This window comes from Neophocaena asiaeorientalis, unplaced genomic scaffold (genome assembly GCF_003031525.2).
Source record: "Neophocaena asiaeorientalis asiaeorientalis breed wild unplaced genomic scaffold, Neophocaena_asiaeorientalis_V1.1 scaffold165, whole genome shotgun sequence".
Taxonomy (NCBI): Eukaryota; Metazoa; Chordata; class Mammalia; order Artiodactyla; family Phocoenidae; genus Neophocaena; species Neophocaena asiaeorientalis.
The window spans coordinates 1,455,633-1,471,248 of NW_020173918.1; the positions used below are offsets into that span (position 1 = coordinate 1,455,633).

The 15,616-nt window shown below is 43.9% G+C and overlaps 1 protein-coding gene across 3 annotated transcripts in view; it reads right to left on the reverse strand.

Annotated features, from left to right (window-relative positions):
• RIPOR2 (RHO family interacting cell polarization regulator 2) overlaps nucleotides 1-15,078 on the reverse strand; it is a 207,993-nt gene extending 192,915 nt beyond the window's left edge. Inside the window, exon 1 of one of the 3 annotated variants that reach the window (XM_024751942.1) lies at nucleotides 14,718-15,078. In XM_024751942.1, coding sequence (XP_024607710.1) covers nucleotides 14,718-14,787 — 70 coding nt within the window. In that variant the 5' untranslated portion in view covers nucleotides 14,788-15,078. The remainder of the gene's footprint in view (nucleotides 1-14,717) is intronic. The other 2 variants (XM_024751935.1, XM_024751941.1) reach the window with 2 other exon arrangements.
• Nucleotides 15,079-15,616: the final 538 nt, after the last annotated feature.

Genomic DNA, 15,616 nt, shown 5'->3' on the forward strand with positions numbered 1-15,616 from the left:
TGATATTTTATTTGTCCTTTAACTCATGGTATTTTGAAGCCAAATTCTAAGTGTATTCATGAGCAAAAGAAACTGAAGAAATTGCATGGGATTAAAAGTTACAGAGACTAGGTTTTTCTGCGGTGAGCCATTTTTGAAAGGACTGTGTTCAGAAAGACAGTTTTATAAAATGAATGCTAATTACAGGTAAAACTAAAGGTGAACAAAATGCTACATAAGAGGTTTTTTATTCCCAGTGCTATATAATTAATCAGGGCTATTGTGTGCGGAAAAGAGGGAAGTCGCTTCCATTGGTTGCATTTGGCTGTTAGTACATTTTTCTTAGATATTTATATAGGTATGCATTTCACCACATGTAGAAAGGAGAGTTGAGTTTCATTATTTCAGATCTCACTAGTTCAGTTTATGACAATTCACATAAAGACAGGCTAAAGTCTACCTTTGCTTAGCAGATAAAAATAAAGGACTGAAGGGCAGATAAAAATAAAGGACTGAAGGGTAGACTGAAGAGATTAATCTTCTAAAGCACTTTGGAAGGTCAGTATGTAAACAATGGCAACACTAATTATAAATCCTTCTTGTTTCTTCTGAAAAACAAGAAGCCTCAGAATTTCTGGAGGCTTGACTTTTGTTACTCTATTTTGAATTGTTGTACATTTTTCTTTTCTTTTTCTGTCCATTTTTAAAAGGGAAAAAAATTAATGTATACTTTTAAAGAAATCATTTGTATGAATTTAGAATATGAATTCCCCTGCTACTTCTTTGACTTGGTGACCCTTCACAGTACAATGGAGATTACAGTGGTCTTAAATGCAAGACCCTGACAATTTTAAAGAGAATAAACAGAGAAAAATCCTGAGATTTGGAGCAGGAATTCCCTCTGAACAGCTGGCAGGAGATAAGAGGCTGAAGGCCTGAAGGAAATAAATAACACACCTGCTCTCCAGTGGGGGCAGAGAGCAAGAAGAGGCAGGTCTGTCTGTCCTAGCTCTGTACACCCATTCCATGGCTGCTGAGATGTGGGCCTGGAGCTGGCCCCAGGGCGCCCCACAAGTCCTGACACAGCAAGGCCAAAAGAAACCACTCAGGCAAACGGCACTTTTTGGATCTGCCAGTCTCCTGTAAGCAAGTGTTCAAATATTAAAAGAAGAGTACGCCCATGAAGGACTTCCTGATAAATCATATTTTTAAGATAGAAAATATTAAATTTTAAAGGCATACTCTAATCTGCTAGACTAAGAAGAGAGATATTTGAATGGTTCTTCAGGCTGACAAAATATTTTCACGTGTTTTATCTTACTTAATGCTCAGGACTATTGTGAGGGGTGGATTCCACCCTCCTGGTGCAGCCCAAGAGCCTAGAAACGCGGAAGCACACGGTGTAACGGAGCTGGTCAGTGGCCCAGCCTGCGGCGGGTCCGGAAGAGGAGGAGCGCAACGGTGACGTGCGAACTCAGCCCCAAGGTGAGAAAGGAAAGTCTACAAGCGTGACCTCTGCGGGAGGGTCAGTGTCCAGACTTCAAATATAGATGTGCAGTGTGGGGTTTCTGTTTCTCCCTGCTCGACGCAGAACGGAGGGCATACATCGTCCCGGCTCCGCCAGTAAATGGGTCACCAGGCTCCCGATGGCCACGTTACAAATGGCAAACTAGGAGCGGAGCCCCTTCTGAGTACGGAAGGAGGCATCTTCCTGTGAGCGTGGGCGCGGCCTTGAACCGAGTTTGTGCTGCGGAGGAAAGGGGCCCCTGGGTGTGGGTCACCACATCCTGGTGCGACTTCAGGTCTTGCCCTGCTCTGTTCTGCGCTTCAACTCGGCTCGGAGGCAGTGCCACGTGGGGAGGCACAATGGTCAGAAGCCACCACCAGGATGGGAAACTCACTTAACAGGTGGGAACAGGCAAGTTCCCTGGGGCGAGGGATCACTAAATGGGGCTGGGACCCTGGAGGCAGCGACGCTTCAGGTCGTGGAGGGGAAGGTGGGGCGGGGTGGTGCGCGGTGGGAGGTGGGGTTCTGTGTGTCTGCTTTCAGTTGCTTTTGGAGAAGACAGGGGGCGCTGTCTGGCCAAGACAGGCACTAGCTGTGAGCCCAAGGGTCCTGGGTGTTCAGGTTTCTTTCTGAGTGGGCCTCGTGGTGGGCCTGTCTGGCACAGAAAAGAATCCAGGGACTCAGGGTAGATATTCCATACAGATTTTAACATTTGGTTAGCATTTTCCTTCTGTATATTTCTCAAACACTTGTGCCTTTAGCACAGCATTGGAAGATACTGTTCCCAGCAGATACCAAATATCTCTTTGACTGCTGTCAGACATTGCTAGCCCTGGAATCCACCTTTAGGAGACTCCCAGAGCTGTGTGCATTTCAACTGGGCCCACATTTTGATATTTGGGGAAGCATGGTAAGATGGATTTTCTGAATAGACAGTGCAGGAAGCTGGAAAAACTGCTAGACTGGGAGTCAGCTGATTTGGGATTGAGTCCTGGAGATAAAAGTTCTTGCTGTGAAAATTGCTTTGGACTTGTACAGAGATGACTTTGAATCCTGGCTCTGTCTGTTCTGCTACTTAGTAATCCTTTAACTTCTCTGAGCCTCAAAGTCCTCACCTGCTAAATGGATACAGTGACCAACCTCGTAGGGTTTTGGATGAGGATTAAGTGAAAGGAAGACTCATATAGGGCTTCCCTGGTGGCGCAGTGGTTAAGAATCTGCCTGCCAATTCAGGGGATATGGGTTCGAGCCCTGGCCTGGGAAGATCCCACATGCCACGAAGCACCTAAGCCCGCGAGCCACAACTACTGAGCCTGCGCTCTAGAACCCACGAGCCACAACTACTGAGCCCACGTGCCACAACTACTAAAGCCCATGTGCCTAGAGCCCGTGCTCCGCAACAAGAGAAGCCACTGCAATGAGAAGCCCGCACACCACAACGAAGAGTAGACCCTGCTCGCCGCAACTAGAGAAAGCCCATGTGCAACAACAAAGACCCAACGCAGCCAAAAATAAATTATTCTCAAAAAAAAAAAAAAAAAAGTGACTCACATAGTGCCTGGCACAAGTTCTGTCCCCAATAAGTGAGGAGTGACGGGGAGCAGTGAGTTTGGTTCGATGTGCGAAGAGGAAAAATGAGAATTGGGCTGTGTCTAGGACGAGGGGGACATCATTTTCTAGTACAGCTGGAGGCAGCAGAGTCCTGGAAGCAGTTACCCCTGAAGAGGTGATATAAGAAGGGGTGCACAAGAAACCAAGTGCAAACTTGTGGCCTGGGCAAAAAAGAATGTGTATTGACTATATGGAGAGGGTGAGTGGTCTCACTGATGTCTCCCAGATGCTCAGAGGCAAGATCCAGAAAAAAATCCCATGCCCTTGGCGGGGACACTCACATCCCACGCCCCCAGTCACCTTCTCAGATGATACTGAAATGGAGTCCACATTAGGAGTGAGGGTGAAGAAAAAAATATGTAGTCTCTCCCTGAAGATTATGTTTCTCATCTTAAAAACCACACAGCTTCATTTCAGCCGTGGAGGAAACAGAAGGAAGTCGATTCCTTGTCCTTTGGGAGAATGATAACGGTGTGTGGGCTGCTCAGCTCAAAGCTGTACTAGAAGCATAAAGCTAAACTACATGATTTCCTAAAGAAATCAAGATGTTCTTTCACTCTTTTCTCTCTGTGTGCTGGATGTTATTATTTTAGATGCAAAACACAGAATTTTAACTTGAGTTAGGGAAAGAAAATGGAGAGAGTAATAACAGGCAGCCAGAAAGCTCTTGAACCAGGGCTCCTGGATCCTCTGTGACTGTGTCATAGCTTGTCAGCGCCAGCACAGCCTCCACTAGAGAACGGCTCTTCCCTCTCTCCCATCCTGGTTCTCCTGCCTCCCCTGGCCTCTGCTCTTCTATATCAGTCTGGGTTTAGGTCTCACATTGGGAGAAACAATCCCTGACCTGTGTACAGGCTCTGCAATCACATACAACGTCAAAGAAAAAAACGTAGGGTTGCTACCTTCTGAACCATAATCCTTTAGTGCTGATTGAATAAAGTATCCCTGAGTAGTTCCCACTAATATTCCCAGGGCACTAATATTCCCAGGGCACAGATGAGGCGCATTGGGACCTCAGAGAGGTTCCTTGTCCTTGATTTGCCTAGAGATTCCTAAGACAGGCACAGAGCCATGAGGACCACGGAGACCTCAGGGGCTGTCCACTCTGGTGGTCGCTGTTTGCCCATGCTTTTTGGTGATGAGAGATCTTACCACCTGCACGTGATTATACCTTATAGAAATACATCCAGTAATGGATACTACTCTGCAATGAAGATGACAAAGGCGCATGCAACAACATGGATGAACCTCAAATGTATTATGCTAAATGAAAGAAGCCATACTCAGAAGGCTACAGGTTATAGATTCCATTTGTAAGACATTCTGAAGAAGGCAAAACTGTAAGGACAGAAAGCAGACCGTCAGTTGACGAAGGCATGGGTTGAATACAAAGGAGCATGAGGGGATGTTTGAGGTGGTGGAACTTTTCCTATCATGATTGTTGTGGTAGTTACACAACCATAGGTGTTTGCCAAGATTCACAGGACTGTACACTAAAAAGTCAAAGTGGTCTTACAAAAAATGTACTCTATGTAAATTAAACCTCAAAAAACTTGACTATTTTTAAAGAACCAGTAACAAAGATTAAATGACATACACATTGAAGTGTTTAGAGTGAAGTGTATGGATGTCTGTAACTAAATTTGAAAGCATTAAAAATAAGATTTATTGATGGATTGATAGAGGGGTGGATATCTGGGTAGATATAAGATAAAGCAAGCATAATAAAATATTAGTGGTAGAATCTAGGTAGTAGTTATATGGATGTCCCCTCTATAATTCTTTTAACTTTTCTGTATGTAAAAACTGTTGCTTATGACATCTCAGAAAACATTAAAAAATACATCTAACACATCCCTTCATCATCTGTACCATTTAGAGGGTGCTTGCAGGCCCACAGAATTGCTTTCATCGTTTCTGATAGCTCAAAAGAGCATCCTTTCTCTCCCTCGAAACCATCCTGACAGAAGTAAAGCTTCCTCTTGGTCCACAGGGGGGAAATCTCTTGAGATTATTTGCAGGCTCATTTACATGAATTTGCTATCCTCCCATTAACACAATATTAGCAAGTAAGTCCTTTATGGGTTTTTGTTACTTGCTTGAAAATTGAAGGATTGGATTAATTTGACTCTTATTCGTACACAAAACCTCAGGAAACAAAGCTCTGGGGAGCAGCAATTCAAAGAGTTATTAGCAAATATCCTAGACTCTGTTTTTCTTGATCTTGCCGAACTCTTTTTGGGTGCAGGCTCAGGTTTAAGATGCCTCTTCACATTCCATTCTATGATGGAGCTAAATGCCAAGCTACCCACCCCTAAGCACAAGGACATCCTGGTGCCTTGGGAACCAGGCACCAATGGCACCAACCTGCAATGGGATAGGGAATGGTCTTGTTCCCAAATCACCCTTCATTTTGGTGGGGGATGAAAAGATTTACCCTTCAAGGACTGTGTGTGGGATAGTTCTCTGAAAGTAGATACACAAACCCTCTCCTGATTACCCTGACCTTTTAAACACTCCTCCTTACCATCTGAGTACAGAGAGTCAGAGACACCCAGGCTATGTGAATAATTAAGCGAACAGTTCAGTCCCCATCCAATACAATCCACTTTTATAATTATAATAATTTTTTCAGGAATAAGTGAATCAGATTAGATACATTTAAACTGCCCAAACTCTGCAGGCCTCCATTTGAATTTGGCTGTATGGATCCAGTCTAAAGATATTTATGGCCATTGACTGTCAGAAAGGTATTCAAGTTATGTTGTTAAGTGAAACAAGCAAGTTGCAGAACAGAGCCTATGAAAATAATATATTGAGTATGTTTTAGAAAAAGAAATGGGAGCACTATGCTGTACAATGAGGGGGCTGGGAATTCTAGATGACTTGCCCTCTCTCTCTTATGTGTTTCTGAATTGTTTGAGTTTTATACAACAACAAAGACATAATAGCTTTGTATCAGATCAAAACAAACTAAAGACATTTATTTTTTAGTGCTGCTGCCCAAGCTCACAGTCATCACATTCTTTTTTTTTTTTTTTCAGTACGCGGGCCTCTCACTGTTATGACCTCTCCCATTGCGGAGCACAGGCTCCGGATGCGCAGGCTCAGCGGCCATGGCTTATGGGCCCAGCTGCTCCGCGGCATGTGGGATCCTCCCGGACCGGGGCACGAACCCGTGTCCCCTGCATCGGCAGGCGGACTCCAAACCACTGCGCCACCAGGGAAGCCCCAGTCATCACATTCTTGACAACTGGGGTGTGTCTGTGTGTGTGTTTGTGTACACAAACATACACACATATTCCTGTGCAGTTAAACAGTTTCTTGGATCTTGATATAGAAAAACTGGTACTTACATAGTGGCTCGCTTTTAGGCTAACATATTTCCAGATGGTTCCTATCCCCTAAAACCCTCCTTCCCCCCAGCGTAATACACGGGCTTAATGCTACTGAGAAAATTTGCTGTTTTGGTAATTTTCTGCTTCCAACCAGAGTCCAAGTTGTTATTCCAGTGGTTAACTTTCGGGCTCTTTAGATCTGTCCACCAACAACCAATCTGAGGATTAAAGGCTTTAAGACCCTCCACCAAGCTCTGAGTCCTCTAATCCCACTGCTGTTTTCATTCTTTTTAATTTCAGTTAGTTGTGTTCGAATTTGTTTCTTCTTCCTCTCCTTCCCCTTTCCCTCCACACCCTCTCTTTTGTCCGTCCTTGGCTGGAGATGGCTAAAATATCTGTCCAGATCAATGTACATACAAAGAGAGCACTTTCTCAACCAACAGAACCCCCTTGAATTATTCAAAGTATCTCCCTTTCTCGGGTTTCCCATGCTTTTAATCCTTGACAGTATAAGCTGGAATGGGGCATTTGGAAGTAACACTCTGGGACTCAATCACTCAGGCAGGAAGGCTGAGGGTAAGGCTTCTATGGAAAGCAATTAATCTTCTGGTTGATGAGAAAACAGGTAATGTCGTGTTGGAAGCTATATAACTAACTCTTACACCAGTATGAATACTAGGCTCCCTAAACAAAATACAGTCAAATTCTCAGTAATTGACAGAACAGCTGGTAAACAGGATGCAGAACTGTGGAGAAACTCAGGCCCTGGGGGGCCAGCCTGCCCGCTGTCTGGGCTGAGGCTGTTCATGGGCGACTTTAGCAGGTGGCTAGACTGGAACCTAGGAAATATGTGACCCGTGGTTTACAGAAATGTTCTAAAAGCCTTCTTTATTTGGTTTTTTTTTTACACTTGGGGTGATCCCCTTGCTTACCTCCTCCCAAATCTTTAAGCTTATGGCTTTAAAGGAAACAGGAGCCAGGCGAGGAATTCATGGGGTGTGAGACAGAACAGAGCCACTATGGAAAACAGTATGGAGGTTCCTTAAAAAACTTATAATAGAGCTACCATATGACCCAGTAATTCCACTCCTGGACACATATCTGGAGAAAACTCTAATTTGAAAAGATACATGCAGCCCGATATTCATAGCAGCAGAATCTACAATAGCCAAGACATGGAAGCAACCTAAATGTCCATTGACAGATAAATGGATAAAGAAGATGTGGTACATATATACAATGAAATATTACTCAGACTTAAAAAAGAATGAAATCATGCCATTTGCAGCAACATGGATGAACCCAGAGATTATCATACTAAGTGAAGTAAGCCAAACAGAGAAAGACAGATATCATGTGAAATGACTTATATGTGGAATCTAAAAAAGTGATACAAATGAACTTATTTGCAAAACAGAAACAGACACACAGAGAAAACAAACTTGTGGTTACCAAAGGGGAAAGCAGGGGGCAGAGGGGGATAAATTAGGAGTTTGAGATTAGCAGATACAAACTACTATATATAAAATAAACAACAAGGTCCTACTGTATAGCACAGGGAACTATATTCAATATCTTATAATAAACTATAATGGAAAAGAATATGAAAAAGAATATACATATATAACTGAATCACTTTACTGTACACCAGAAATTAACACAACTTTGTAAATCAACTATACTTCAATTTAAAACAGAAACAGAGGAGACCAGCCTGAGTCAGCAAGAGCGGCACTAGGAATCTGACATTTGGGCGTCATTCTAATTAAGTCAGATCAATGGCAAGACACTGAGGCAGCAAGTCAGGAAAGGCAGCAACACGGCTTCTGCTGTGGTCTAGGACGTTTGGGTGTCTGTATCCAGGCTGAAAAGGTCAATCTGCAGCCATATGGCTTCCCTAAGCTGGTGCAAAATCCCGGAGGGGAGGAGCCCTGAGGAGAAACGTGAGAGTCGTTCCAGCCCCACAGCACGTCTGCCGACCCTCCCCAGATAACAGGTGAGCTGGGCGGAAAACCGATAGTCAGCAGGCTGCTCTGTAAGCTGATGCTGGGTCTCTGGCGAGCGGGGGCCATCTGCAGAGTGGGCGGCCCTGCGCGGATGGAAGAGGCTGGGAAAGGCGCTGTGCGCACTCCTCCAGCCCTCAGCCCCTGGCTATCTGGGGCCTGCCCAGCACCAGCCCTTGTCTTCCGTTTCATCTGGAGACACAGAGTATTTAGAAAAGACTCCAAGGCCACACCCGGTAAGGAATAACCGGCTGGGTTCTTACCTCCTTGTGTAGGAGAACTGTCAGTCTGGGAGAGCCCCCTTTCAAAATCACACCCGCTCTCCCAACCACTGTCCAGGGATGGGTGTGCGGAACTCAGACTGCTGCTTACGGCTCCCCTCTTGCCCCATCACAATGGAGAATACCACCACACTGAGTCAGGAGAATGGCCGAACAAGACAACCACGTCACATCAACGCTGGGAAGGAAGTGACAAGTGGTATCTTTGAGACAGCAGCATTCGCAAATCTCAAACGTGTATCAGCTTTGTCACTGTTGTCTTTTCAGGGACAGAGAGAACTCATTCCCATTGCTTCAGTTGGGTCCACAGAGGGTGTCATCCTGAGCCTTCTCCAACAAAGCTCTCCCCAGACATGGAGTTCCACCTTTCAAGGCAGCAAAGCAATAAGTTCCACTTGGGCTATGTCACCTGGATGCATTTACTTGTACTGCACTCCACCACTGGGGAAAACACTCACCCCAGCTTCTCAGAAGAACAGGAGTTAACTGCACCCCCAAGGGCCAGTGGTTTTCCCCTGGCAGGGCTGGGTTGCCTCCTACCTGGTGTGTTGCAAGCTGGCCGGGTATGGGGGTGAAGTGGGGTGATGTTAGGATCTGAGTAAGAGGGGGCTGCCTTCTCCAGCATGGCATTTTCCCCAACCCAAAAGCGTGGTGGTGGCAATGGTAGCCCCTTTATCCTGTCCCAAAGGTCACCATTACCGTTACCAGTCTCTCGGATCCCTATAGTACCGCTGCCACTTGCCAGGCGCTTGATACATTTTATGTCTTCTAATCCCCCTAATAACACTGCGAGGTTGGTGTCGTTATAACAACCATTTGGGGCTTAAGGAAGTAGACATTCAAGGAAGTAGAATGACTTGCCCACAGGCCAAGAGCTAAGATGTAGAAGTAGGATGTGAAGTCATATATCCCTGTTATCAAAGTTTATACATTTTCCAGGCTTTCTTCCCTTTCATCACCCCTAAACTTTAGCAGATTCAAGGGAAGAAAGGGTCACAGGGCACCCTCTTATCTGTGCCTACCCCTTACTGCCAGACCCTCCCCTGACACTGCTGTCATCATTCAGAAAGCCAAGTGGCCACTGTGCTCTCTCTAGACCCCTTTTTACCTGGGGAGGCCTCAGTAAGCAGCTTGATACAGTTTTCAGGGTGTCAGATAAGCCTCTCCTCAAGATATCTGCCCGCCATCACATATTTGGGTCTTTCTCTGCTGGTATCTTTTATTTTATTATTTAAACAATTTATTTAATTGATGGCCTCTTTTAAAATTTGAATATCCCTAAGAAGGGTAACACATTACAGCTCTCGTACCTTGGTTCCATTATTTTCCACCCCACACTATTATAGACTGTAAATAATGTAAATATCTCATTACAGACCCTGGCAGTGAAAAGAAGTGAGAGGGACTAGGGGAAATTGGACTTTGGGAGTCATTGCTTTAATATGATTATAAAATATGCATATAATTTTGATGGAATTCAAACCTTTTTGAGTACACTAGGTGCCAGGCATTTTGTAAGGGTTTACAGGCATTAGGAGATCACATTAAGAATTGTATTCTGCCTGGGAGATTTGAATATAAACTATGTATTAAACAATATTAGGGGATCACTGTTAATTTTATTAGGCAGTTATGTAGAAAAAGGCCCTTATTTTTTAAGGATGCTCTTACTAAAATATTTAGAGGTGAAATGTCATAATGCCTACAATTTATTTTCAACTATTTCAGTAGGAAAATAGAAGAAGCAAATATGGCAAAATGTTAACAACTGTTAAATTACGTGGGTATATGAGATTCATTATATTATTTTCTCTACTTTCCTGTATGTTTAAAAATTTTTCACAATAAAAAGTAAAAAAGAAAAACAAAGCCAGTAGCTCAGAATCAAGGTTCTATTCCAAGGATGACATCTGGGTTTGGAGTAAGCAGAATTCTAAGATGGCCCCATGATTCCTGCCCCCTGGTACACATGCTCTGTGTCATTCCCTTATGTAGGTGTAGGCAAAACTCGTGAATATGGTGAGATTTTACTTCCATTATTAGGTTTTGGTATATGGCAAATGTTAAAAATTTGCAGGGCTTCCCTGGTGGCACAGTGGTTAAGAATCTCCCTGCCAATGCAGGGGACATGGGTTCGAGCCCTGGTCCAGGAAGATCCCACATGCCGTGGAGCAACTAAGCCCATGCACCACAGCTACTGAGCCTGCGCTCTAGAACCTACGAGCCACATCTACTGAGCCTACCTGCTACAACTATTGAAGCCCACACGCCTAGAGCCTGTGCTCCACAAGAGAAGCCCCCGCAATGAGAAGCCCACGCACCGCAATGAAGAGTAGCCCCCACTCACCACAACTAGAGAAAGCCCATGCACAGCAGCGAAGACTGAATGCAGCCAAAAATAAATAAATAAGTAAATAAATAAATGATTTGCAGATGTAATTAAGGTCCCTGATCAGTTGATTTTGAACTAATCAAAAAGGAAATTATCTTGGGTGGGCCTGACCTAATCAGGCAAGTCCTTTAAAGGAGAGATTACAAGCAGCAACAGACACTCTCTAGTTGGCCTTGAGGAAGCAGACTACCATGCTGTAGGAAGGGCGATGTGGCAGGGAACAATGGGTAGCCTTTAGTTGTTCAGGGCCTCAGTCCTACAACCACAGGGAATTGAATTCTGCCAACAACCACTGCACTTGGAAGGAGACAATGAGCCTCAGGAGACGGTGGTCTTGGCTAACACCTTGACTGCAACACTGGGAGACTGAGAAGAAGACCCAACTACTTCATACCCAGTGTCCTGACCCATGGAAACTATGAGATAATTAATGTATGTTGTTTTAAGAAAATAAGCTTGTGACAATTTGTTATGAAGCAATAGAAAAAAACAAATCCAGGTTTCAACTGTTGTGGCAATTATAATTGATTACAAATAGCAGCACTGTATTGGAAAGGATTCTAAGATTGGGCATGGCCTCCTTGGGAAAGAAAGATATGGAGAAAGCTGTGGTTGATTAGCAATGTCTGCACGGGCATGGAAGGGGTGAGTGGTGGCATGTATACCCTTTATTGCCATTCAAGGTCACTTTGTGTATTTGAGGAAAAAAGGATTATTAACTTATTTTTCTCAATGACAGAATAAGCCCAAGAGGCAACAACGCTTGGGTCTCCAAGTCAGAGGTGATGCTGACCTGTGAGAAAGGCCTCAGAGAAAGAGGACGGGAAAAGTTATCCAAGACAAATCTTAGCAATTGCAAAACAATGTCTAGGACTAGGCTTGCAGGCTGGTGTTTGCAGTGAGAGGCTTCCCCATTGTTCCTTCCCTCTTCAGTGTCTTCACGCTTTCTCCCTTTCCACAGCCTCTAACTCTCTGCCTTCAAACATGCTCAGTGGTTCCATGAGTTGGAAAAATCAACCCCAAACAAAGTCACTTGATCCTGCTGCTATTTCTAACTCACCCTGACCCTGATACAGCAGAGCTCTTGACCATCCTGGAGGAATGTCAGAATCCCTCCTTCCTCAGACACATAGGCCAGAGAGGTCAGGACTAGCCTGCTGAACATCAAGCTTGGATTAAACATTTATTAACACATCATTGTTTCATATTAAAACCATGCAGACACCGTATCACAGTACCCAGATTTTAGTCTCATAATTTAAGTGAAATCAGTACAATGAAGCAGGCCTTTCTCCCAAGTTCTTGTTTTTAGAGGGAAGGCCAACCCCACCCCGCCAACAGTATGCAATAATGCAGATCACACTCCATCCTTTCTCAGTGACAGCAGAGATGTTGCCCTAAATCTGTGGGACCACAACTGTTTCCATACCAACACAAAATGAGGTATCACAAAAACTGGAATTTAAAGTCAAGGTAGGTGCAGCTGAAAGAAGCAGATGAATAAGGTGGAGACTCTGAAAAAACTACTAAGAGCTTCTTCAATTATATTAAGGAATGATTTTGCTGGGTGCAGTTCCTTGTATTGGGGTGCCATTTGGAATGCAACCAGCCCAGCTTGCCCTCCTAAGCTAGCAGACTGTGTTTATTTATGTTCCTAAACCACTCATTCATCATAATTTAACTGTCTTCCCCAGGGGCTTTTAACACATAAGAAAGGCTTGCCAACATATAACTAGACTTAAATAAACTATGTGATGGGCTTTTAATGAGAACAGCACCCGGCACTTAAACCAGGGCTTGGTGCCCCACAGCTGTCACATTTCGCATTAGAGCACACTATGGGCTATATTTACAATTTAAAGAATTAACTTCCAATGTTTAAGCTGGAGAGCTTTCACTTAGAAAATAGCATTTTTTTGCTTTTCTTGAAAAAAAAAAAAGGGGAAATTGGGAAATCTGGCCACGGTCAGACCCCCATTCCTCATGCAAATAATCTGATGGCACTGAATGGTGGGTGCCCTCCTGTACAAGTGCTTTCCCATGTATCACAGTCTCCACCATGCCCTATTGCCTCCTCAGACTGAGGCCAAGTGGCAGTTGTAATTTATCATCGTGGTTTCACTATTGTTTTTCCCATGACAGAGGTAAGAAGAAAGTGAGCTATTCCTTACCACCCTGAAAACAGCCCTTTTGCTCACTGAACTTAGCAGCACAGCCCCTCTAACCATTTGAATTTGCTGACATCTGAGTTAAATACACCTTTCCAGTAACAGACACACACCAATTTGTTACTTATTGAAGGATAGTGGTCTTGACACATACATCTTAGAATGCTTTCTCTTTCTCCGATTACGTCAACACTAAAATCTCCCTTTTGATCACCTCACACTGGTCAGAGTGGCCATCATCAAAAAGTCTACAAATAATAAACGCTGGAGAGAGTGTGGAGAAAAGGGAACCTTCCTACAATGTTGGTGGGAATGTAAACTGGTGCAGCCACTATGAAAAACAGTAGAGGGTCGTTAAAAAACTAAAAATAGAACTACCATAAGATCCAGCAATCCTACTCCTGAGCATACATCCAGAAAGGTGAAAACGCTAATTCGAAAAGATACGTGTACCCCAATGTTCACAGCAGCACCGTTTACAATAGCCAAGACATGGAAGCAGCCTAAGTGTCCATCAACACATGAATGGATAAAGAAGATGTGGTATATATATATATATATACAATGAAATATTACTCAGCCATAAAAAATAATGAAATATTGCCATTTGCAGCAACATGGATGGACCCAGAGATTATCATACTAAGTGAAGTAAATCAGGTAGAGAAAAATATTATATGATATCACTTATATGTGGAATCTCAAAAAATAATACAAATCAATTTATTTACAAAACAGAAACAGACTCAAAGATATAGAAAACAAATTTATGGTCACTAAAGGGAAGAGAGGAAGGAGATGGATAAATCAGGAGTATGGGATTAATAGATATACACCACTATATATAAAATAGATAAACAACAAGTATTTCCTGTATAGCACATGGAATTATATTCAATATCTTGTAATAACCTATAATGGAAAAGAATCTGAAGCTGTACATCTGAAACTAAAACAGTATTGTAAATCAACTATAGTTTAATAAATCATAAATAAATTAATTTAATTAAAGCTCACTTTTGGTTAGAGTTCCTGTCAACTCAAGGGGAATCTTAGTATGAGTTTGATAATTTAAGAAACCATATGATTGGGTCCTTAAAGGAAATGTGACTCGCTGATCCTTGAGTTTCACGCATTCTAACTACACCACTGATACCTGTTTGATTCAGACACTGCATTTTCCCCCCACCATAATAAACAAAAGTTCCAATCCACACAGCCCCTTGACTGGTATAAGTATTTGTATTTTCCATCAAGTGGAGAAGTAAAGAAAAAAGGCCCTCTCTTGCTTGCTACTTGAAACAAAGTGAGTTTAGTTACCTCCAATTAGGATAGAGCTGTAGGAAGGAAATAGGGAGACAGGAGTGGATGAAAATTAAGACCACTGAAGAGGGTGCACAGGACATGAAGGAGGAGATGGGGGGGAAGCTGGGAGAAAGCTGCCGCCTCCGGATCCTGTCCCTCCATGGCCTGTTCCTGATCCAGTGCAATCGTGAAGGTAACACCATGGTCCCAAAGTGAGGGTCTAACACCTTCTCATGGCTGGAGAGCAAAAGTGCTCGTAGCGATACAGGAAGTCAAGGCCAGACGTATAAAAAAAAATTTTTTTTAAAAGCTCTCTTCTCCTTTTTTATATCCAAGGCTTCCGTTGACTTCTTTTATCTTGAAACTTGCCTTTTCTTTCCTTCCCTTAACTCCCGACTGGCCCAAAGGCAGCTGCTGTGCTGGGCTGCCCAGCCCAGGCCTTCTGTGCCATGTTTTATGCATGAAGGTGATGGGCCAGTAATTTATTCCAGCCGAGCCGATCACCGGGCTCCTGTGTCTGCCCCACGTCAGCGGCCGGGGGAGGGCAGGTGTAATCTGTCTGCAGGAAGAATGGCTGAAATGAGGATCCCTCTCTGCAGGCAGGATTGAAGATCAGAGCTTGGCTGCCAGGAACATGGGGCAGGGCTGCTGGAGCCCAAATCAGGGCAACAGTCGTCACATTTTAGGGCACATGATTTATCTGCTGCTGGGTCTCTAGCGCGAGGCTAGCGCCTGGCACAGGGTAGGTGAACAATAAATATTTGTTGACTAAATGAATGGTTCAGTGGTAACCAGCATCAGACTTCACTGTGCCTGCACGACTCCTTTACACCGGTTGACCTGCTATATTCACCGTCTTCAAAATGCTTATCTGAACTTTCTCACCCATCCCATTGCCCCCACTTTTCTCTCCACCTAAGATCACCCTCCCTCCTCACCCACCCATTCATGCTTCAAAATCTCATTTTCCCGTGAGGCTTCCCTGCACCCACACCGATGGGGCCGGCACCCACGCACCCGTGCCTCTCGCGC